Source organism: Megalobrama amblycephala, linkage group LG17 (genome assembly GCF_018812025.1).
Source record: "Megalobrama amblycephala isolate DHTTF-2021 linkage group LG17, ASM1881202v1, whole genome shotgun sequence".
NCBI classification, from domain to species: domain Eukaryota; kingdom Metazoa; phylum Chordata; class Actinopteri; order Cypriniformes; family Xenocyprididae; genus Megalobrama; species Megalobrama amblycephala.
The window spans coordinates 41,288,633-41,312,574 of record NC_063060.1 but is presented as its reverse complement, the minus strand read 5'-3'; the positions used below and the strand labels follow the sequence as shown (position 1 = coordinate 41,312,574).

Here is a 23,942-nt window from a genome sequence, read left to right as displayed (position 1 = left end):
TACAGCAAGAAAACCCTCCGGCTCTCCAGTGGTTTTAGTTGACTTTTTAACAGGACTCCTCCATTAAACTGGTATGTAATCAAACGTAGTTTAAAAATAACAGCTGATGCAATTTATTTTAAAGGGAAAACAGAAACTATTAGTGAATAAAGTAGCCTATTCAAATTTTTATTAGTAGGCTATTCAAATCCAGTGACCCACTTGTGGATGGAGACGATATTTGCATTCATTCTAGCTACATTTTAATGACATATTTAGCTACTTAACATCTGGTTTCTTAATATTGTATGTATTGTAATTTAGTTTTTTCATTTAAGATCAGACCCACTGGTGAACTTGCAGAGCCATGGTCTAGTCTAGTGAACAGATGCATGAAATAAATAAAGAAATATTAATAAATGACTTTATGCATTAGAACAATAATAACATCCACTCTAACACCAAATAGTTAATGAAGAACCAAATAGTTTAAATGAGCAAAATTACTAACAACATACAACCTTGTTCAGTTTGTGCCATTGTGTTTCATTTTTTTAAACTAATGTGCTTTGAAAAGTAAATACAAGTGAATTTAGATTGCTTTTATATTTTACGTAAGCTCATTTTAAATGTCCGCTTTATATTTCCTGTTTAAAAGTCTAGTTTTCTTGTTTTTTATTTTCATAAGACTGATGAAGTTGCCTTTTTATTTGTTTGTTTTGTGGGGCACTATAATTTAATCTTTTTTGTACATGTAATCAAGTTTATTTTCAAATTTTCTTGTATTGAACCCCATGTTATTTTTCACTGATCAATTATATATTTGCAAATACTAATCTAGCATCTAGAAGTTCCTTGATCTCAGAAAACTGAATAACTAAAAGGTTTAAAGATTGTCTACGTGGTTGTTGAGAATCATTTTGAAGTTTTCCTGCTTATACACCACCAGATGGCGCTGTTAAAGCTGTTCCTCGGGGCTCTTCTGCTCCTTCAGTTTGTTCTGTTGGATGGAGCTGAACCTCAGAACCTGAACTGTCCTGCATTTGGTGGCGTTCCCGGGACTCCCGGACACAACGGTTTGCCTGGTAGAGATGGGAGAGATGGAAGAGATGGAGCAACTGGACCCAAAGGAGAGATGGGAGAGCCAGGTTTGTGTGTATTGGAGAGAAAATGAGTCTTAGATAGTGGTTTATTTAATTCCTACATTACTGCCTATTATTTTTGCTCCTCTCTTACAGGAGTGAGCGTGCAGGGACCGCCAGGTAAAGCAGGACCGTCTGGGCCAGCTGGAGCCAAGGGCGAAAGGGGACTCCCAGGTCAACCAGGTATTAAACAATATAGTAATTTAGATATTTTAATGCACAGTTTAAAATTCCTCAAGTGGAAATGTGAAGACTTCAGAGTCTAAAATTATGCATGAACAACATCCAGTAAATAATTATTCTTTATTCAGGGTCTCCTGGATGTGAAAGTGTTCTTGAGACCTTGAAATCTGAGATCCAACATCTTAACGCCAAGATGGCCATGATCGAGAAAGTTGCAAGTGTCAGCCACTTCAGAAAAGTTGGACAGAAATACTACATCACTGATGGCATTGAGGGAACCTTTGATGAAGCCATAAAAGTCTGCAAGGAAGTTGGAACAATGGTTTTGCCAAAAACTGCTGCTGAAAACCAAGCGTTATTGAAATTAGTATTATCCAGTGGTTTAAGCGTTAAGAAGCCATATATAGGCGTCACAGACAGAGTAACAGAGAGACGATTTGTGGACACTGAGGGAAAGCAATTGACTTTTACCAACTGGGGTTCTGGTCAGCCTGATGATTATAAGGGAGCACAAGACTGTGGTGTTATAGAGAACTCCGGCCTTTGGGATGATGGCAGTTGTAATGATGTACGCCCTATTATATGTGAAATTGACAACAAATAGAATGTATACAAATGAAGAATAAAATTCCATATTCCAGTATTCTGTTAACAAAATATGTGATATTATGTAATGTTTATAAAATCCACAGCTTAAATTTGATTGTGAAGCATTTCCTTCCATATGTTTCTATACATTATATGTAATATACACAAACAAATAATAAATTCGCTAAATTTTATCCAAACAACATGTTCATGATTGAAATATACAGATATAAAGTGATAGTTCACTCAAAAATGAAAATTATCACATGATTTACTCACTCTCAATCCATCCTAGGTGTATATTACTTTCTTTCAATCAAACACAATCAGAGTTATATTAAAAAATATTCTGGCTCTTCCAAGCTTTATAATGGGAGTGAATGGTGGCCTAGATTTTGAAGCCCAAAAAAGTGCATCCATCCATCATAAAAGTAATCCACACGACTCCTGGAGGTTAATAAAGACCTTCTGAAACGAAGCAATGGGTTTTTCTTTTTTAAAGAAGAATATCTATATTTATAACTTTATAAACTAAAATCACTGACTTCCGGTAACAGGCATATGCAAGTTGAGTTCCGGTGGAAAAGTGACCTCTGACCCGACGTATGATGTAGGATGTAGGAGTAGCGTAAGCTTAGGTGAGAGTAGACGCCTCTCACGGTTCAAACCAATAGGGCTGTGCAACAAACTCAAGCTCCTCCGACATTTCTCTTTAAAAATTCACATTTTAGACTTCTAATTCGAGACCGGTGTTTTGTTTTGCTCTATCCTCTGCACTTCTGCGTTCATCAATACGTCATGCGTCGGGTCAAAGTTCACTCTTCTGCCTGAACTAGACTCACATACGGCCAATGCTGGAAGTCAGATATTATAGTTTATAAAGTTTTAAATATAGATAATTTTCTCACAAAAACCCATAGCTTTGCTTCAGAAGGAATTTATTAGCCGTATGGATTACTTTTATGTGCTTTTTTGGGCTTCAAAATCAGGAGCGCCATTCACAACCATTATTAAGCTTGGAAGAGCCAGAATATTTTTTTAATATAACTCCGATTGTGTTTGATTGAAAGAAATTCATATACACCTAGGATGGCTTGAGGGTGAGTAAATCATGGGATCATTTTCATTTTTGGGTGAACTATCCCTTTAAATTCAGTCATTTAACATATAATTTTGAAGGAATAGTACAACAGGGTGTCCACATATGAGAGGTTGGGAGGGCCTAAAAGCACATTGCACATGCGCAGCATATCAGTTTTTCATAATATGAGATTGACAACAACAAACCCCTCAGATTTAAAGCAAGAAGACCTTCCTCTCTTCAGTCAGTTGTGTGATTTTAGTCTTGCGAACTTGTTTGGCAACAGACGCTGGCTGTCATCTGGACTCCTCCATTAAACTGGTAAGTACCTGAATGTTATTTTAAAATAGCTGAGAACGACTGCAGTAAATTAATGAAAGAAATAAAAAACAGGAACAGTGAATCACAAAAGTGGCTTGAACTTATCCAGTAAAGAAACATTTTGAATGGATGGCAATAACACATAATGCTATTTTATGTTTGTGCAATAATATCTTAACCTATGAAAACACTTTTAGAAATTAGGTAATGATCATAAATAATTATTTAAAGTTATTGTGCATTGTATAATTATAACAGTGAATTAAATTAATTAAACCAAGAATTACAAACAGATTTTGTCTCAAAATCTCAAAAATTTTGCTAATGAAAAGACTTTGTATGGGAACTTGTGTCTGTCCGCCTAAGGAAATATTTCCTGTTTACCCCATACAAATCCTTTCCTCCATATTCTCACGAGACTAATGAAAGTTTTTCTTATGTTTTTCTTATATGCAGCTGTTCAGCATAATTGCATAGAGGCTGTTGTTGTTCATCGATGTTTATAAACAATATTTTGTATCTTTATCATGCCACACAATTAAATATAGACTAATTTTCCTCAGAACTCAGAAAAATTATTAAACAATAGATAGAAAACCTGGAAAGTAATACCAAGACCCAAATACAATCCTAATACACATAACAGAAGATATATAATAATATACGCCTGTATAAGTGACACATTGTCTAATATATTTGATGAGTCACTACAAAGCAAATTGTAAAGAACATGCTATTAAAACTACTCAGAGCTTTTGTTTTGTTTTTGTTTTATTTCTGTAAGTTTAAGGCAAGACACTACAGGCAAAACTAAACAAATGTCATTTACAGTTGAGGAAAAGTTGTCTGAAGTTTTCCCATTGTGTACCACCAGATGGCGCTACTAAAGCTGTTCCTCGGGGCTCTTCTGCTCCTTCAGTTTGTTCTGTTGGATGGAGCTGAACCTCAGAACCTGAACTGTCCCGCATTTGGTGGCGTTCCCGGGACTCCTGGACACAACGGTCTGCCTGGTAGAGATGGGAGAGATGGTAAAGACGGAGCAATTGGACCCAAAGGAGAGAAGGGAGAGCCAGGTTTGTGTGTGTGAGAGAGAAAATGAATGAGTGAATCAGTGAAAGAGAGATGTGGTTATGTTTTCACACCCACTTTACTGTCTCAGGAGTGAATGTGCAGGGAACGCCGGGTAAAGCAGGACCGTCTGGCCCAGCTGGAGCTAAGGGTGAAAGGGGACCACCAGGTATTAAACATAAGTCATTTAGATATTTCAAAACTCCTCATGTTGAAATTACTGTAGAGCTTTAGTGAGTGTCTTTTTAGTCCTGTAAATAACTTATATTTAACACCCAAGGAGATTTCAGCCCTGTACCTAGTTTCTAAGTGTAATTATTCTGTTTTCAGGCTTGCCTGGAAGTGAAAGTACAGCTGACTCCCTGAAATCTGAGATCCAGCATCTTAACACCAAGATTGCTATGCTTGAGAAAGCTGCGAGTTTTAATACATTCAGAAAAGTTGGACAGAAATACTATGTCACTGATGGTATTGAGCTTACTTTTGATAATGGGATGCAGTACTGCAAGGACTTTGGAGGAGCAATAGTGTTGCCAACAACTGCTTTAGAAAACCAGGTGCTATTGAAAGTATTATTAGCCAGTGGTTTAAGGGGTAAGAAGCCATTAATTAGAGCCACAGATAGAGAAACCGAGGGACAGTTTGTGGACACTGAGGGAAAGCAATTGACTTTTACCAACTGGCATACTGGTCAGCCTGATGATTATAAGGGAGCACAAGACTGTGGTACTATCACAGACTCTGGCCTTTGGGATGATGTCGGTTGTGATGGTCAATATCCCACCATATGTGAAATAGAAATAAGTTAGAATTTACACTGTAAAATCAACATAAAAATCTACTCAATAAAATTTGCACTCTGTATGTTTGGGTAGATTGCATCCCATGTTTTGAATAAAAACTACATATATTGAACAGCTATGACACACTAAAAGATGTTAGGTAAAAAGTCTACCTGACATTTGTCAATACTTTTATAATAGCTTCTGTAGCTTGCATAGCAAACATGAGCAATGAATGAGTCAATACTTGTCACCAGAGGCGTCAGGCCCCCTCAGATTTTTGAGCCAAATGTATTTGAATGCAGCTTCTAAAAGACAAATATATATATATTTACGTTTGATAATTAACCCTTTGAAGCGTATGATCACATCGGTGTGATCCAACTCCTCCCACTTTACATATCCCTAAACCTACCATTAGAACATTCAGTGATCCAACTCCTCCCACGTCACGTGATCAACTGCTACATAGATCCAACTCCTCACACTTTACATATCCCTAAACCTACGTCTCCACCCCCTGGTTTCTTGTATACAAACAATACTGGATGCGCTTGCATGCAGAACACAAGATCCAGGGGGCGGGGTTGGATCTGGATCCAACTCCTCCCACTTTACATATCCCTAAACCTACCAGTCTCCACCCCCTGGATCTAAACCTACCTGTCTCCGCCCCCTGGATCTGAATCCAACTCCTCCCACTTTACATATCCCTAAACCTACCATTCAGGGGGCAGACCACTAACGAGTCTTATGCTGGAAAAACGCTTAATGTGGCTAAATGTACTAAGACAGTAATATTAACAGATCAAACTCAGTAAACATCATAGGCTACTAATAAACCATACTATGTAAAGAAAAGCAGTTGAGCCCAGAATTTGAACGCAGTGCGTTTCATTTCACGTTAAGCGTTTTCCTCCCATAGAAAAGGCTTGACATGGCTTAATGAACTAAGACAGTGATATTAAAAGACCGAACTCCGTAAACATCATACTAATAAACCATACTATGTACAGCAAAGCAGATAAGCCCAGAACATGAACGCAATTTGTGTTTTCCTCCCATAGAAAACCGTTATAAAGAAAAAGCTTAACGTCACTTAATGGGGCCTACTATGTGATATTAAAAGATCAAATTCTGCACAAAATTCTATAGACTATAGTATACTTTATTAGTATAGTGGGTAACACTTTACTTGAAGGGGTGTGCATAAGACTGACATGACACCTTCATAATCTTGACATGACACGTGTCATGAATATGAAGGAGGTTTTATGAATGTTTATGACAACTGTCGTTAAGTGTCATTCGCTCAATTATGTCATTTTTAATGCAAAGATGACATTGTTTGAGATGTCTTTGTTACGACAACTTGACATAAACCAATACATCATAACCTGTCAGTGTCTTTGTCATGACAACTTGACATTAGCAAAACATCATAACCTGTCATAAACATGACATAGCAGATTAATTATCAAACTTAAAAAACTACTTAGCTTTATAGGTTAACATTACATTACATTATTTTGGTAACACTTCAGTATAGGGAACACATATATAAACGATTAACCATGACTTTTCCCTCAATAAACTCTTAATTTACTGCTTATTATAGTTAATTGTTAGGTTTAGGTATTGGGTAGGATTAAGAATCTAGAATAAGATCATGCAGAATAAGGCATTAATATGTGCTTTATAAGTACTAATAAATAGCCAATATTTTAGCCATATGAATGCTAATAGTAATAAGCAACTAGTTAAAAGACCCTAAAATAAAGTGTTACCATTATTTTATAACAGTGTCATCTTTTTTACGAAATTTGAAATTGTCTATTATCTGACCTTCTGTTGGAGGAAACTTAAAAAAAAAAAAAAAAAAAAAAAAAAACATGAAATGAAAAATAGTCATGACGCTGTTATAAAATTATTTGTCAGAGTATTGTCACTTAATGACATTTTAATGACAAGTTAAATTTGTACCACTGTAGTTGAGCTCAAGATACATATTTATGACACTATTATAATGGCCTCATGTCAAAACCAACTACATGACAGTTTAATGTAATGTTAACCCATAAAGCTAAATGATGTCAAGTTGTCATGACAAAGACACTGACAGGTTATGATGTATTGGTTTATGTCAAGTTGTCATAACTCGGACATCTCAAACAATGTCATCTTTGCATTAAAAATGACATAATTGAGCGAATGACACTTAATGACAGTTGTCATAAACATTCATAAAACCTCCTTCATATTCATGACACGTGTCATGTCAAGATTATGAAGGTGTCATGTCAGTCTTATGCACACCCCTTCAAGTAAAGTGTTACCGTATAGGGTTTACTAAGTTTGGTCTTTTAATGTCGCTGTCTTTAAGCCACGTTAGGCGTTTTCTTTTTATCCTTCGTATCTCCAAAAAGTCTTTAGTTTTATAATATTTATAAAAGATGCATACGCTGTACCGAGTCTTTACGAAAACAGCCGAGCGTCTGGAGGCGTGTCCTGTAAGCGGAGCTAAAGAGTGACGAGTACGCGCAGCTTTTGCATAGTGATCGTCTGCAAGCTATCAATGGTCAATTAAATTTAAACACACACGATACACCATCGCATTATCTATGGATAACTTTTGAATCACTATAATGAATATAGCATATAGTGAATGATGAATAATGAATTTATGATTCCACTACGTTCGTGTTGTTTACATTATATGCACTTAGTCACCTATTGCCAACAAAACAGACATTTGAAGCAGTTTTACTCACCACCTGCTGCTCCGACTCATGACCGGGATCAATATCGCTGTGACCGCTCCATCTTTCAGTTTCAAATGATCTGTAAATCCAGCGTGGAACTGGGCCTTGTTTATAAAACTATAAGCGCTGAACCTGAGGTCTCGAGCAGCCACGGAAAAACACAAGATAGTCTCCATTAATTTTAACCAATAAAAAAGTGATTGAAACTATCAGTTTCTATGGTTATTTTAATGACAAATATCAAGAGCGCATCAATGTAATGCATGAGCACAAAACTCTCAGCTCCATTGGGTTCTTTGGGAAGCAAGGTTATCTTTCCCTCACAACCAAAAACACACTTCTTTGGTGACATTGTTGATTTCATGAAGTCCTGTGACCTGTGCAGCACTGCCGATGACTTCCGTAAAGCCGAACGAAGCACTTTGATGGCATGCCCTTGCTCTCTCGCTCTTCCTGGAGAAGTGCCCATACAAGGAATCCGACCTTTCTGATGTCACACAGGCACATGCTTGGAAAAAAAGACTGTGAAGTTTATGAGGATTTGGAAGAGTATTTTTGGCACAGATTTTCTGTGCCAAAAATACTCTGTCATACGTCCAACTCGTGTTTTGAAACTTTGGCCATGTTTAGCATGAGAATCCAACTCTTCAACAGTGTAAATAAGTCAGAATACACGAAATAGCATTACACCACCCCTTTAAGAAATTAACTCACAGTAATGATGAGACAACTGCTTTCTGCCCCCTAGTTGCACGCGCATCTCTGTGATGACGTTGCACGGAAACCCGTCTATTCAACTGTTCAGTGTTTTCAAGCATATAATGTTTAATTTATGTTTCTGACATTTAAATACAGATAAGTGCTAGCAAAAACATTTATTGTTTGTAAAATATACACTGATGTTTATGGAAGAGGCAATAACAACTATTTCAAAAATAATTTGACGACTGATAAGGTCTATATGTAACTATAAATTTTACTCTAATCTTAGAATATTATAGGTGCAAAATTAATAGTGCCCCAATATTGTCGTCTTTTGGTGAATTTCTTAGTTTTGAAGCTTGCCTGAGTGAATTTTACATATTTAAGTAGATTGGGCACAATTAATTAGAAACAAATTGTGTTACTTTGTATAACTTTTTTTTAATAAAGTAAACTGAACAAGCAGCAAAAAATCATTTTTACAGTATTAATAAATTTACAAATCTGTGATAGTAATATGCTATTAACAACTTCTGCCGGATGTACGGCCGTTACCAGAAGCCAGTTGTTATAGTTTATATAAATTTGTAAATAAACTCATCACTTTGCTTTGCTTCAGAAGGCCTTTATTAACAGTTATTAGTCGTGTGGATTACTTTTATGATGGATGGATGCACTTTTTTGGACTTCAAAATCAGGAGGAGCGCCATTCATTATAAAGCTTGGAAGAGCCAGGATATTTTTTGAATGTGTTTGATTGAAAGAAAGTCATACACCTAGGATGGCTTGAGGGTGAGTAAATCATGGGATCATTTTCATTTTTGGGTGAACTATCCCTTTAAATTCAGTCATTTAGCATATAATTTTGAAGGAATAGTACAACAGGGTGTCCACATATGAGAGGTTGGGAGGGCCTAAAAGCACATTGCACATGCGCAGCATATCAGTTTTTCATAATATGAGATTGACAACAACAAACCCCTCAGATTTAAAGCAAGAAGACCTTCCTCTCTCCAGTCAGTTGTGTGATTTTAGTCTTGCGGACTTGTTTGGCAACAGACGCTGGCTGTCATCTGGACTCCTACATTAAACTGGTAAGTACCTGAATGTTATTTTAAAATAGCTGAGAACGACTGCAGTAAATTAATGAAAGAAATAAAAAACAGGAACAGTGAATCACAAAAGTGGCTTGAACTTATCCAGTAAAGAAACATTTTGAATGGATGGCAATAACACATAATGCTAAAATGGTAGGTGGACCCTGTTGTGAAGCAAGAAAATCCACGTCCAGGTACTCGCATAGTTCGAAGGGTAAAAAGCCTTTATTATAAGACAGGGCAACATCTTAAAAAAACACCAACGCGTATTTTGTTTGTGAGTACCAGATGCGCCTCTGGATGATATATTTTCCTTGAACACATAATGCTATGTGTTAGTGCAATAATGCCTTTACCCATGTAGAAACTTTTAGAAGTTAGGTAACGATCATAAATAAGTATTTAAAGTTACTGTGCATTGTATAATTATAACAGGGAATTAAATGAATTTAAACCAAGAATTACAAACTGATCAGGAGGGCAATTTTGTCTCAATATCTCAAATTTTGCTAATGAAAAGACTTTGTATGGGAACTTGTGTCTGTCTGCAAATAAAAAAGCAAATATTTCCAGTTTATCCCCCATACAAATCCTTTCCTCTATATTCTCACGAGACTAATGGAATTATTATTGAATGTTTTTCTTATATGCTCTTCAGCATAACCGCATAGAGGCTGTTGTGTGTCTTTTGATCCTAACACCTTATTAACCTTACTATGTATTATTCTAAGGTTAGGTAAAGTAAGTCGAGTCTGGCCTAAATTATAAGCATTTTAAATTACTTACAATTTGGTCAGAAGACTCCTCTGTGGTGTGTTCTTGTCCAAGGTCTTAAAACACTAAAGCTACAGCAGGCAGCAATTACATTTCTTTTAATTGGTTACTTTTCTTTTTGTAATAAAATGTAAAGGCTTCATCATTAAAGTATAAAATACAATAATGACTCTTTGAATCAAAGGCGTAGTCAGCCCTGGGGGTACTGACGTATCAGTATCCGAAGAGGAAATCAACTCATCAGTCTTTTATACTCGTGTTGTTTATTACAGACGTCAGGTTATCTTCTTGATGGATGTAAGTTGTAAGTTTCCCAGATCCTTCTCAAGGCCTCGCAGGTGCGAGCTGTCTGCCTTCTCATGTCCTTGAACTCCAGTAAACTCCTTCAGTTCTCTGTGTCCTTGAGCACACACATAGAGCTTCCTCCTCATGGACAGGCGCACACACACACATAACAATAACTGTAATTAATTTAATTCCCTGTTATAATTATACAATGCACAATAACTTTAAATAGTTATTTATGATCATTACCTAATTTCTAAAAGTTTTTTCATGGGTTAAGATATCATTGCACAAACAAAAAATAGCATTATGTGTTATTGCCATCCATTCAAAATGTTTCTTTACTGGATAAGTTCAAGCCACTTTTGTGATTCACTGTTCCCAGAACATTCTTCCATATTCTTCACAGTAATTAACAGCTTTCAAAACTTAAGTTTCAGTATCACCAAATAAGTTTCATTTAAGTTTTTTACCTTATAGAGTATAATCAAGTCTTCTATAAGGCACTTATATAGTAAATCTTCAATAATTAGTGCCTTCTTCTACTTATATATTTGTATCTGAACATTCTCCTCAAAACATCTCGTTTTAGTCTGTAATACTAATATCATTGAGGGTTTTTCATTTTCTTCACCTATCTTCTATTGCTGAATTAATTATGCAATTTGATGCAAATATAAATATCTCATAATTTTCAAATATCAAAGCACAAAATTTTATATAATTTGAGAATTTCTCTTTGGAGTATAAAGTCTGCTGTTACCTGTTTTAAAACAGTTTGGTATTCCTTATTTTAAAGGACCATTTAATTTCAATGCATTTGGTAACATGTTTTCTTCAGTGACAATATTTTTTATAACTTGCATTTTCTGCCAAATAAAATATTCTTTCTTTATGTAAAATTAAATATATTTTTCCACTTTCTGTATTTCAAACTTGTAGATTTTTCAACAGTAACAGTCTTCTTATTTTTTTTCCTTCTCACATTGGCTATATTTTTCCAATGTTGTAGGTTCACATGCAACAGAGATATATCTGTTCTTTATAGCAGATATTATTATTGCTATTTTTTTTTCTTTTGATCCCAAATGCTTTGGTCCACTACAATCAATTGTACAGTAAAATCAACTAAAGACCAAATTCCTGCTACATTTATAGTTATTTAAACCATTAATAATTATTACTTTATCTCAAAAAAAAAAAAAAATTGGTTCATATTGGCTGGATTTTTCTACATGTCAGCATTATTCTTCCCTTATTCTCCCCTGCTCTTTTTGATCTTTATTTACTTTCGTTGTTTTTGACAAGTAATATTCAACTCAATCCACCTCAGAACCTTTTAATAATTTACTGTTCTGTTAATCTTGTGCCAGCTCTTTTCCCATGGCACAGGTAAGAACTTGAGGTTCTGAGGTGGTGGTCCTGTTCACTATTACCTTTAAAACCATGCAGAAATACCCAGCTGTGTGTCTTCCAGACATTCATCACATTTTATTCCACAGTAACCCGGACCATAAGCAGTCGGCATCCATGTGCTCGTCTCTTGGTCATTATTACTTTCAGGATAACTCATCCTACATTTCTGGCAGACACACACAAGGCTTGTTTTTTTCCTCCATGCATCCTTACAAAATATTCAACTTTTCAGCAGTTTTTAGGCATTATCAGTGGTTTAACTTTTAGTTCCTTACTGAACCCTGGTTGTACTTTTAACTGAATCACAGTAAATACTGTATTATTAAACATCTTCAGTCACCTTGTTTTTCTAGCAAGGATCAAATTCCATTTATATCAGAGGAAATTTTCTAATAATTCTACAATTGCTTTGTCACCTATCCTAACTTTTTATTATTCTTGTCAAATCTTTAAATGGTTAATCTCTGTGTAACCCTATTCAGATATTTCTTACCTAGTCACTTTGTATGCAGCATTTGTTAATTTTCAGTTTGATAAATAATAGCTGCAAAAAAAAAAAAAAAAAAAGAATTTAATCACATCTTACTTTATTAAAATTTATTTCAGTTAATCAATATTCAGACTTTTTCTTTGTTTTCCTAATATCTACTCTGTGGTCAGCCTTAAGCAGTCTCTGTCTCTTCTACTGAATTAATGCTTTTATGTTTGTAAATTTTTCAAAATTCATTCTGACGATCCATTCTTTCTCTCTCTGTCTCTTCCGGCTGCTTCTGTTAGGGGTCATCACAGTGGATCATTCACATATCTATTTGGCACAACGAATTCCCATCCTGGTACGACCCAGCACTGACTCACTCATGCAACCCCAGTGGCTGACATTCTAAAAATCCACTATGTAACTGACTTAATTAATGATTTAAATATCTTTTTCCTTGTTGTCTGTAACCTCCATATTTGACTTTTGATTAACTCTGTCATATATTATTGTTGTATACTCACCCTTTAGTTCAATTATATCTTTAACATATACACTTTTAATATTGTAATCCTATTCTTCGATATGTCTGTCCTCATTTAGGAATACATATCTTGTTATCTGTCAAACTTTGAACATCAAATTCATAGGTGTCAAATTTGGTCATATATCTTTTGTATATTATTACGTTCTGTTTCTAGTCTAAGGTGTCCCCTGAATGTGTCTGTGAAGTTTCAGCTCAAAATACACCATAGATTTTTTTTAATTCATTTTTTTAACTGCCTATTTTGGGGCATCATTATAAATGAGCCGATTCAGGGCTGCTGGCCCTTTAATTGCTCGTGCTCTCCGCCCACGGAGCTCGCGCTTGCCTTAAACAACATAAAAAAAGTTCAAACAGCTAATATAACCCCCAAAATGGATCTTTACAAAGTGTTCGTCATGCAGCATGTCTAATCGCGTAAGTACAGTGTTTATTTGAATGTTTACATTTGGTTATGAATGAGTTTGATAGTGCTCCGTGGCTAACGGCTAATGCTACACTGTTGGAGAGATTTATAAAGAATGAAGTTGTGTTTATGAATTATACAGACTGCAAGTGTTTAAAAATGAAAATAGCGACGGCTCTTGTCTCCGTGAATACAGTAATAAACAATGGTAACTTTAACCACATTTAACAGTACATTAGCAACATGCTAACGAAACATTTAGAAAGACAATTTACAAATATCACTAAAAATATCATGTTATCATGAATCATGTCAGTTATTATTGCTCCATCTGCCATTTTTCACTGTTGTTCTTGCTTGCTTACCTAGTCTGATGATTCAGCTGTGCACAGATCCAGACGTTAATACTGGCTACCCTTGTCTAATGCCTTTTATAATGTTGGAAATGTGGGCTGGCATATGCAAATATTGGGGCGTTCACCCCGACTGTTACGTAACAGTCTGTGTTATGTTGAGATTCGCCTGTTCTTCTGAGGTCTTTTAAACAAATGAGATTTATATAAGAAGGAGGAAACAATGGAGTTTGAGACTCACTGTATGTCTTTTCCATGTACTGAACTCTTGTTATTTAACTATGCCAAGATAAATTCAATTTTTGAATCAAGGGCACCTTTAATACATTGGCCAAATGTGTAGCAACAGATATCCAAAATCTAAACAAGGAGGCAATTGCATTTCCTTAATATAATACAACAAGTGATTCATTGATGTTCATTAACAACATTTTGTATCTTTATCATGCCACACAAATAAAATATAGACTAATTTTCCTCAGATCTCAGAAAAATTATTAAACAATAGATAGAAACTTGGAAAGCAATATTAAGACCCAAATACAATCCTAATAAACATAACACAAGATATACACCGATCAGGCATAACATTATGACCACCTTCCTAATATTGTGTTGGTCCCACTTTTGCTGCCAAAACAGCCCTGAACCGTCGAGGCTCTCTGAAGGTGTGCTGTGGTATCTGCACCAAGATGTTAGCAGCAGATCCTTTAAGTCCTGTAAGTTGTGAGGTGGAGCCTCCATGGATTGGACTTGTTTGTTCAGCACATCCCACAGATGCTCGATTGGATTGAGATCTGGGGAATTTGAAAGCCAAGTCAACACCTCAAACTTGTTATTGTGCTCCTCAAACTATTCCTGAACCATTTTTGCTTTGTAGCAGGAGCATTATCCTGCTGAAAGAGGCCACAGCCACCAGGGAATACCGTTTCCAACAATGCAACAATGCTTAGGTGGTACGTGTCAAAGTAACGTCCACATGGATGGCAGGACCCAAGGTTTCCCAGCAGAACATTGCCCAAAGCATCACACTTGCCTTCTTCCCATAGTGCATCTTGGTGTCATGTGTTCCCCAGGTAAGCGACACACACGCGCCCGGACATCCACGTGATTTAAAAGAAAACATGATTCATCAGACCAGGCCATCTTCTTCCATTGCTCCGTGGTCCAGATCTGATGCTCACTGTTGGTGCTTTCGGCGGTGGACAGGGGTCAGCATGGGCACCCTGACTGGTCTGCAGCTATGCAGCTCCATACGTGTGTATTCTGACACCTTTCTGTCAGAACCAACATTAACTTCTTGAGCAGTTTGAGCTACAGTAGCTCGTCTGTTGGATCAGACCACACGGGCCAGCCTTCGCTCCCCCACGTGCATCAATGAGCCTTGGCCACCCATGACCCTGTCGCCGGTTCCTCCCTTGGAGCACTTTTGATAGATACTGACCACTGCAGACTGGGAACACTCCACGAGAGCTGCAGTTTTGGAGATGCTCTGACCCAGTCGTCTAGCCTTCACAATTTTGGCCCTTGTCAAACTCGCTCAGATCCTTTCCCATTTTTCCTGCTTATAACACATCAACTTTGAGGACGAAACGTTCATTTGCTGCCTAATATATCCACCCACTAACAGGTGCCGTGATGAAGAGATGATCAGTGTTATTCACTTAAGTGTCATTGGTCACAATGTTATGTCTGATCGATGTATAATAATATACGCCTGTATAAGTGACACATTGTCTAATATATTTGATGAGTTATTACAAAGCAAATTGTAAAGAACATGCTATTAAAACTACTCAGAGCTTTTGTTTTGTTTTTGTTCTATTTCTGTAAGTTTAAGGCAAGACACTACAGGCAAAACTAAACAAATGTCATTTACAGTTGAGGAAAAGTTCCCATTGTGTACCACCAGATGGCGCTACTAAAGCTGTTCCTCGGGGCTCTTCTGCTCCTTCAGTTTGTTCTGTTGGATGGAGCTGAACCTCAGAACCTGAACTGTCCCCACATTTGGTGGCGTTCCCGGGACTCCTGGACACAACGGTCTGCCTGGTAGAGATGGGAGAGATGGTAAAGACGGAGCAATTGGACCCAAAGGAGAGAAGGGAGAGCCAGGTTTGTGTGTGTGAGAGAGAAAATGAATGAGTGGGTCAGTGAAAAAGAGATGTGGTTATGTTTTCACACCCACTTTACTGTCTCAGGAGTGAATGTGCAGGGAACGCCGGGTAAAGCAGGACCGTCTGGCCCAGCTGGAGCTAAGGGTGAAAGGGGACCACCAGGTATTAAACATAAGTCATTTAGATATTTCAAAACTCCTCATGTTGAAATTACTGTAGAGCTTCAGTGAGTGTGGAAATGTTGATTTTTATACCTCAGAAAAGTCTTTTTTGTCCTGTAAATAATTTATTTTTTAACACCCCAGGAGATTTCACCCCTTTACCTAATTAGGGGTTCAAGCGCGTAGCGCTGAAACCCTAATGTAATTAAGATTTTTAGTATTATTATTATTCTGCCTTAAAACTGATCATGCAGACCAAACCGTAAGGCCTAAAGACATGAAACTGGTAGATGGTAGTAGTCTTGCCCGCTACTAGTGATCCAAAATGCAAAACTGCTCATAACTCCCAAACCGTTTGTCGTAGACTTGAGTTTCTTATACTATTGGATTCCTTGGCCCAAGACCAACAAAATCTATATCTTATTTCCGCCATTAAAAATTTTCTGCCGTTTTGAATTTTCCAAAAAAATCTACTTTTTCGAACTCCTCATAGGCCGTTTGTCCTATTCACTTGAAACTTGACATGCATCATCTAGAGACCCTCATGGCACACTTGCTAAGGGACGCCAAAATGTTCAAAGTAGGCAAGGCAACTTTCACTAAAATGGCTGTAACTCTTGAACAGAATGAGATATTTTCACCAAACTTGTAATATTTATTTACAAGCTTATTTTGTGGCCACACAAAAAATATCTGCAGTGATTCACCACTTGGTGGTGCTATAATATGAAAAAAATTATAAAACAGCAACTGCAACTGCAACTTTTAGTCCGACTGACTTGAAAGTTGGCATGCACTGTCTTTGTCTGAGTTGCCTTGATGATTTATCACAACATTCATGTATCTCAAAAAACACTTTTACGAACTTCAAAACTTGACATGCATAATCTAGAAACACTCATGGCAAAACGTTATCAAAAGTATTTCGACTGGCGAGTCAGGTTCACAACAGAACGCCGAAACATTTGAAGTAGCAGTTGCCTTTTACTAAAATGGTTGTATCTCTTGATCGCAATGAGATTTTTTCACCAAACCTGGTACACGTGTGTACAAGGTCAGCCTGGGGTCAAAATAAAAAAAATGTAGTGTTTGGCCACTTGGTGGCACTGTAATAGAAAAAAAAAACATGTAAACCACTACATCTACACAACAGTTTATCTGATTGACTTGAAAATTGGCATGCACTGTCCTTGTATAACAAGAAAAAAAAACACAAAAATGGCTATATAACTATGCAATCGTTAGTCCGATTGAGTTAAAAATTGGCATGCGGTGTCTTGGTCGAAGGTGCCATGAATGTCTATGAGGACCTTCGCGTCTCTCAAAAAACATGGCTGCCATTGGCCTATGAAATTTAAGAACCTGTTTGACCAGGTTTCCGGAGGCCGATCAAAACGAAACTTGGTGGGCCTGTTTGACTCTTGACTCTAGTGGTCTGTGTGAAGTATGAAAGAAATCAGCCACCAGGTGGTGCTATGTATCACACATAAACTATATCATAGGTTGAATCTCATTCTCTATGTCTTTGCCTTAAGGTCCTAGGTATTTCACTCAACCTCAAAACCACTGTAAACCTCTACAACTCTCTAGATTTTTTAGGTCAATAAATATCAAAAACTGTTGAACTTTACCATTTGAATAGCCATAACAGGATCATTAAGAAAATGGCCATCTCCATATTATATACCTAAAAGCCTAAATCCTAAATGCTTTTATGTCGACCTAAACCCTAACACCATAGATGGCATTAAGATCTTAATACGCTTGAACCTCATTAATTGCTGCTTGCAGCTATATTTTCTAAGTGTAATTATTCTGTTTTCAGGCTTGCCTGGAAGTGAAAGTACAGCTGACTCCATGAAATCTGAGATCCAGCATCTTAACACCAAGATTGCTATACTTGAGAAAGCTGCGAGTTTTAATACATTCAGAAAAGTTGGACAGAAATACTATGTCACTGATGGTATTGAGCTTACTTTTGATAATGGGATGCAGTACTGCAAGGACTTTGGAGGAGCAATAGTGTTGCCAACAACTGCTTTAGAAAACCAGGCGCTATTGAAATTATCAGTATCCAGTGGTTTAAGTAGTAAGAGGCCATTTATTAGAATCACAGATAGAGAAACCGAGGGACAGTTTGTGGACACTGAGGGAAAGCAATTGACTTTTACCAACTGGCTTAATGGTCAGCCTGATGATTATAAGGGACTACAAGATTGTGGTATTATCCCACAGTCTGGCCTTTGGGATGATGCCAATTGTGATAATCCACATCCCATCATATGTGAAATAGAGACAGAATTTACACTGTAAAAACAAACCTATAGAAGCTACTCAAAAAATTGAGGTAACAAGTAAAAAGTCTACCTGGCATAATACATTACAACTTATAAAAATGAGTAATATGAACTTGATTATTCACTTGTATAATAGCTTCTGTAGCTTGCATAGCAAACATTTGCAATGAATAAATTGTCACCAGAGTACGGTGTCCATTTTAGGACATTCTCAAACCTCAGTCAATATTATGATAATATAATATTATGTGAATTTCTTGCTCACAGCCTGGACGATTTGTGAGGTCAGAAACCATCGAATTTTACATACACTCTAAAAAATGCTGGGTTAAATATGGACAAATCCAGAGATTGGGTTGTTTTCACTCAGCCATTTTTTTCAACCAATTTTGGATTTTTTTTTTTTAGCCAGCAATATAGTAATATCGTAAAAGGCATGTTTTTGCTCACCCCCAAATAGGGGCAAATTTGTGGGGTATTTTAAGCTGAAACTTGTCCAGATCAGAGACTTATATTACATCATGTGAAATAGGTGCCCTTTAACCCAACCTGCTGGGTTTGTCCATATTTAACCCAACTTGGGTTGTTTTTAACCCAGCATTTTTTAGAGTGTAGGCTATTTAAGTAGTTTGGGCACAATTAATTTCAAAACAAAATTGTGTAACTTTGTGTAACATTTTTTAATTAAGTAAACTGAAAAGCAGCAAAAATCATTTTTACAATATTAAGAAATATACAAATCTGTGATACTAATGCTAGATTAACGATGTCTCATGCACACAGAATGCCATTACATATGAAACAATATTATGAAATGATGAATATAAATAATTTTGTTTCAGATTAATGAATAAAATATTTCTCATGATTATTTGTCATGTGTCTTTTTCTCTTATATTTCATTGCAAATCTGTGTGACTAACAGAACTTCAAATAACAAACTAATGTGTGTTTTATGCCCTGCACAAATATGTGTTGTGAACTGATTTGTTGACAAGATTTGTATGTGCACATAAAGCCGTTCATATCATTATAGACACTGTCTGTAAGTATGAAGGTGTTTTTTTTAGTTTGGGAAAATAACAAACTACAAAATCCTGTCTTCAGGCATATAGCGCCGTCCATAGCGGTTAATAAACAGAGCTGCATGCGTCTTGTGGAAGAACATTGTACCGGAACTACTTTATGTCTATGACGAGTCACGCAGATACTGTGCTACTCCGCAGCGGTGCGACCCGAACCAGTCGAAAATAGTCCAAATATAAACACTTATTATAAGTGTACCGTAGTGATTCAGGATAAGACAAAAACACGGTTTTGAAAATAAATGGATTCATGACGTACTCGCTCATATAATTTTTGTAAATTCTGAACACAAAATAAGTTATGGACAGCAGCTTTAATTAGGGGAGAGCAGGGTAAGTTGTCACACTTTTCACACTGTCTAACATTTATTTACTGAGCACCATACATCACAATGGTATAAATGTCATACCAAATGAAAGAAGGAAGTCTTGGGCACATATGTTGTATTCATTACATTTTCATATCTTATCTCATTACGGAGTTGTAGACTGTCGAATAGAGAATGTGCACTTGTGACAAATATAAACAATCATGCCTAGAGACTTTGGAAAACAATTATTTCAATCCAAACAATACACATTTCAATCAAAAACACATTAAGTGGCAAGACCACTTTACTTTGAACTTTAAACTCAGATTTTCTCTGGCTTGCACATAGATCCATGATAACTGAATGTAATACTGCAGATAATTCGCTTAACTTAACATGTTTAATCTCTGAACATAACTGTCTTATCATGTTGAACCTCTTTTTTGAGCATGTTCTCTGTGTTTATTTGTACTGGGGCAAGTTGTCACGTGACGACTTGCCCCAAACTGACATGTGTGCTAATAATCTCAAGGTTAGCTCAACATAGCACATCAGCTAAAGACACGTTATTGTCTCCTCTATGTTGTGCAAAATGATAATTTTTAACATTCATATCTAACAAAGTTGTATTGCATAAAATTTAAAGTGCAATTTTTAACTTTTTAAGCCAAAAAATAAGAAAATTGTGCTAACCTCAGATTAGAGCGATCTTTACCACATGTGAACAGGAAGTTGACTATGGAAGAAGAAGTCACACAAAGTGGCTATTTGATTTTTGAGATAGAGCCTCTAGTTTTGGAGTTATGAAGAGTGTGACAACTTACCCCGCTCTCCCCTACTAGTAAAAATGCTCTAGTTCTGATGGCTCATAACTTTATACTTTGTACTTTTGAATGGAGCCATGACTTCACTCCTGATTCCTAAGAAAATCAATCATTAACATTTACACAAATATTGGATCTTGTTGTTTTACAATTTAAAGAAATATCAAATATTCCTGTGCTATTTGGATTCATCAATGTAATACCTCTACTTCACCTCTAAAACTGACACAAGTAAAAAATAAATCTAAAGATGTTTCTTTTTTGTTTTGTCATCGAACTCTGATCTGGGTATTACGTCACTGAAATTTGGTGAGGGGTCCACAGTTGTGTTCACATTTAGTGCTGATCGCCTGATCTGGTAAGATTGAAAATTAATTTTTGAGTGAATGAATTGAAAATGCGAGACAAAAAGTTGCATGTATTTACATTCTTTTTACTTTAACCAAGTAAACTTGTTTGAAAAAGTATAGCCTAACTAAATTAGCATTCTAAACCTCACTGTTATTAAATATCATTATATTAAGAGAGGACTAACATTTTTATTAAACACAAATATGAAAGAGTGGAAATATTTGTATAAACAGTAAAAAAAAAAATTTATTTGAACTCAGGGATGCGTGTTTTCTGATTGCAGAAATCTTGCCATTTCCACAGTGAACAGCAGATGGCGCTGTTAAAGCATCACCTCTGGGCTGCTCTGCTCCTAATGGAGTCTGTGCTGCTGCAAGCTGCTCCTGAAAGTAGTTGTCCAGCTTATCCTGGAGTCCCGGGCACACCTGGACACAACGGCAGCCCTGGCAGAGATGGAAGAGATGGGTTTCCTGGACCGAAAGGGGAAAAAGGAGATCCAGGTTCATGCCTTTTTCCTGGTTGTTGGTTTTAATTGTGTTCAAGTAATGCTGAAAGGCAATGTGATGAAATGAGAGAAATGATCAGATGAGAGAAATTAGATTCATTCATCACACTTTCTCTCTAAAAGGAGTTGGTGCACAGGGACCCCCTGGGAAAATAGGACCCCCTGGTGCTGTTGGCCCTAAGGGAGATAAAGGAAATCCTGGTCTGCCAGGTGGTAAAATTATAATTAATGATGTTGAATGAAGATCAAATATGTTCTAAACCATATCTTAATTGAGTTTATACTTACTTAAAGTACAAGATAAAATCGGTGAAAATTCTTTTTAGTTTTTTCCACATACTCTGCTTCTGATTTTCACTCTGGCGTTCTTTTACAGGGACGGGTGTTCAAAGTGTTACACAACTTCAATCAGACATCAAACACCTAAAAGACAGACTCAATGCAGTAGAGAAAGGTAGAATACTCCAATGTTTGCACCATTTTGTTTATTCATGAAAAAAAAAAAAAAAAAAAAAAATAAAAAATAAAAAAAAAATATATATATATATATAAGATAATGCTAGTACAATTTCTTTTTAGTCCTAGGATTTCTCATGATCAGGAAAGTGGGACAGAAATATTACATGACCGATGGGCTAAAGGGAAATTTTGAAAAGGCACTGAAGATCTGCTCTGACGCTGGGGCTAAAATTGTCCTGCCAAGAAGTGAAGATGAGAATAAAGTTATAACATCAATGCAAGCTGCGCTAGAGTCTACTTACGTATATGCTGGTGCAACAGACAGAGAGAAAGAAGGGCATTTTGTAGATATGAGCGGCCAACCTTTAACTTTCACCAACTGGAAGGAAAATGAGCCCAACGATTATAAGGGGGCAGAGGATTGTACAGGTATTTACAAAAGTGGTATGTGGAATGACATTAACTGTGATTCAGTGTTGCATGTGGTGTGTGAGATGTGAAACAGATTATGAATTGTTATTGCTCTGATGTTTGAATGATTAGGAATAAAGAAAATCTCAGAGTGAGTTTTGTAGTCAAGACCACCTAAACCGAGACCAAGAGTGTGTTGAGACCGAGTCAAGACCAAGACCAGACCAAAACTCCTCAAATTCATCTTGAATTTTAAGAAATGTTTTATATTTAATCAATAATAAGACACTGAGTTGTAACCAATCAAATCACTTACAACAAATTCATCTTGTGTTGCAGAGGTGCACAGAAGTTGCATCTGAATTGGTACAATTACACCTGCATGAAAAATGTGGAGATTAATGTTTTAAAATTACGTTTTGAATATGGAAATATGATGGACAAATAAAATTATAGATCTAGTTTTAAAAATGAAACTGAAATCAAAAGTTCACCCAAAAATGAATATTCCGTCATCAATTACTCACCCTCATGTCGTTCCACATCCGTAAGACCTTCCTTCATCTTCAGAGCACAAATTAAGATATTTCTGATGAAATCTGAGAGTATTTGATCCACATATGCAGCAACTTTATTGCACCTTTTGATGTCTAGAAAGGTTGTTAAAAAACATGGTTAAAATAGTCGACGTGAGGTTCAATGAAGTGATGAGAATACTTGTGCAAAAACAAAACAAAAATAATGACTTTATTCAACAATTTGAACCGTTGTCAAAAAGTGCAGGCTTTCTTGTTTACGTCCGAACACCAACTCAGTATTGGCCAAAGATGAATGAAGGTCTTACAGGTGTGGAACGACATGAAGGTGAGTAATTAATGACAGACTTTTCATTTTTTGGTGAACTAACCCTTTAAAGAGTGAGTCACAGAATCATTTACTCAACCAATTTGTTCAAAGCAGCTGATTCATTTAGTATTGAAACACGTTGCTGAAATAGCAAAAACTTGTCTAAAATTGTGTAAAATTTAAGTCCCTTAAAAATAACTTCTTGTTTATTGAAGATTTGTTTAAAATCAGTATTGCGTTTGCAATCATGCTCATATTTGTGAAAACAGCTCTCTTGCTCTTGTGATATTGCTAATTATATCATGTTTTAATAAAAAACAAGATTTCATACAAGTACTTTTTTGCAAATATATCTTGAATTTTGTGGGCATTTGTATTATTTTTGGGCATTTTACTTTTTTTGAGACTATCCTGCATTGATTTTTAAACTGGCACCACAGTAACTAAAGAAATCACATTAAAAATAAGTTATTGATTGCATTTTAAGTAAGTTTTACATCAAATCACATCAATCTAACAAATAAATCAGACAATGCACTGGCAATTTAGTGATATCCTTAAAACCTGTTCACACCAAGAATGAAACTATAAAGATAACGATAAAGATATAAAATCATTCT

General features: G+C 36.1%; 4 protein-coding genes across 6 annotated transcripts in view; all 4 read left to right on the top strand.

Annotated features, from left to right (window-relative positions):
• LOC125250524 (mannose-binding protein C-like) overlaps positions 1-2,127 on the top strand; it is a 177,858-nt gene extending 175,731 nt beyond the window's left edge. Inside the window, exons 2-4 of the mRNA XM_048163158.1 lie at positions 974-1,127; positions 1,218-1,304; positions 1,433-2,127. Coding sequence (XP_048019115.1) covers positions 1,115-1,127; positions 1,218-1,304; positions 1,433-1,908 — 576 coding nt within the window. The 5' untranslated portion in view covers positions 974-1,114 and the 3' untranslated portion in view covers positions 1,909-2,127. The remainder of the gene's footprint in view (positions 1-973; positions 1,128-1,217; positions 1,305-1,432) is intronic.
• LOC125250522 (mannose-binding protein C-like) lies at positions 61-5,281 on the top strand. Of its 2 annotated transcripts, none has more exons than XM_048163155.1 (4): positions 61-71; positions 4,169-4,367; positions 4,454-4,531; positions 4,693-5,281. In XM_048163155.1, exons 2-4 carry the CDS (start codon positions 4,169-4,171, stop codon positions 5,169-5,171), a joined length of 756 nt encoding a protein of 251 aa, XP_048019112.1. In that variant the 5' UTR covers positions 61-71; the 3' UTR covers positions 5,172-5,281. The 2 variants fall into 2 exon arrangements, with proteins under 2 accessions (XP_048019112.1, XP_048019111.1); XM_048163154.1 differs by lacking the exon at positions 61-71 and adding an exon at positions 3,143-3,294.
• A 4,127-nt stretch (positions 5,282-9,408) lies between these two features.
• LOC125250520 (mannose-binding protein C-like) lies at positions 9,409-18,959 on the top strand. The gene is given in 6 exon segments (XM_048163153.1): positions 9,409-9,702; positions 12,958-13,013; positions 15,840-15,957; positions 15,959-16,070; positions 16,157-16,234; positions 18,059-18,959. Coding segments are annotated over 4 exon segments (765 nt in total). The 5' UTR covers positions 9,409-9,702; positions 12,958-13,013; positions 15,840-15,870; the 3' UTR covers positions 18,547-18,959.
• A 1,963-nt stretch (positions 18,960-20,922) lies between these two features.
• On the top strand, positions 20,923-22,631 carry hbl4 (hexose-binding lectin 4). 2 transcript variants are annotated; one of them, XM_048164325.1, is made up of 5 exons: positions 20,923-21,108; positions 21,405-21,601; positions 21,730-21,816; positions 21,983-22,060; positions 22,186-22,631. In XM_048164325.1, exons 2-5 carry the CDS (start codon positions 21,415-21,417, stop codon positions 22,563-22,565), a joined length of 732 nt encoding a protein of 243 aa, XP_048020282.1. In that variant the 5' UTR covers positions 20,923-21,108; positions 21,405-21,414; the 3' UTR covers positions 22,566-22,631. The 2 variants fall into 2 exon arrangements, with proteins under 2 accessions (XP_048020282.1, XP_048020281.1); XM_048164324.1 differs by having other exon boundaries at positions 20,925-21,108; positions 21,385-21,601.
• The last annotated feature ends 1,311 nt before the right edge of the window (positions 22,632-23,942 follow it).

Coding starts and splice junctions, on each gene's coding strand:
- LOC125250522 (XM_048163155.1), top strand. CDS start 4,169: ATGGCGCTACTAAAGCTGTTCCTCGGGGCTCTTCTGCTCCTTCAGTTT. Junction 4,368..4,453: donor AGGAGAGAAGGGAGAGCCAG/GTTTGTGTGTGT, acceptor TTACTGTCTCAG/GAGTGAATGTGCAGGGAACG. Junction 4,532..4,692: donor GGGTGAAAGGGGACCACCAG/GTATTAAACATA, acceptor TTCTGTTTTCAG/GCTTGCCTGGAAGTGAAAGT.
- hbl4 (XM_048164325.1), top strand. CDS start 21,415: ATGGCGCTGTTAAAGCATCACCTCTGGGCTGCTCTGCTCCTAATGGAG. Junction 21,817..21,982: donor AGGAAATCCTGGTCTGCCAG/GTGGTAAAATTA, acceptor GTTCTTTTACAG/GGACGGGTGTTCAAAGTGTT. Junction 22,061..22,185: donor ACTCAATGCAGTAGAGAAAG/GTAGAATACTCC, acceptor ATTTCTTTTTAG/TCCTAGGATTTCTCATGATC.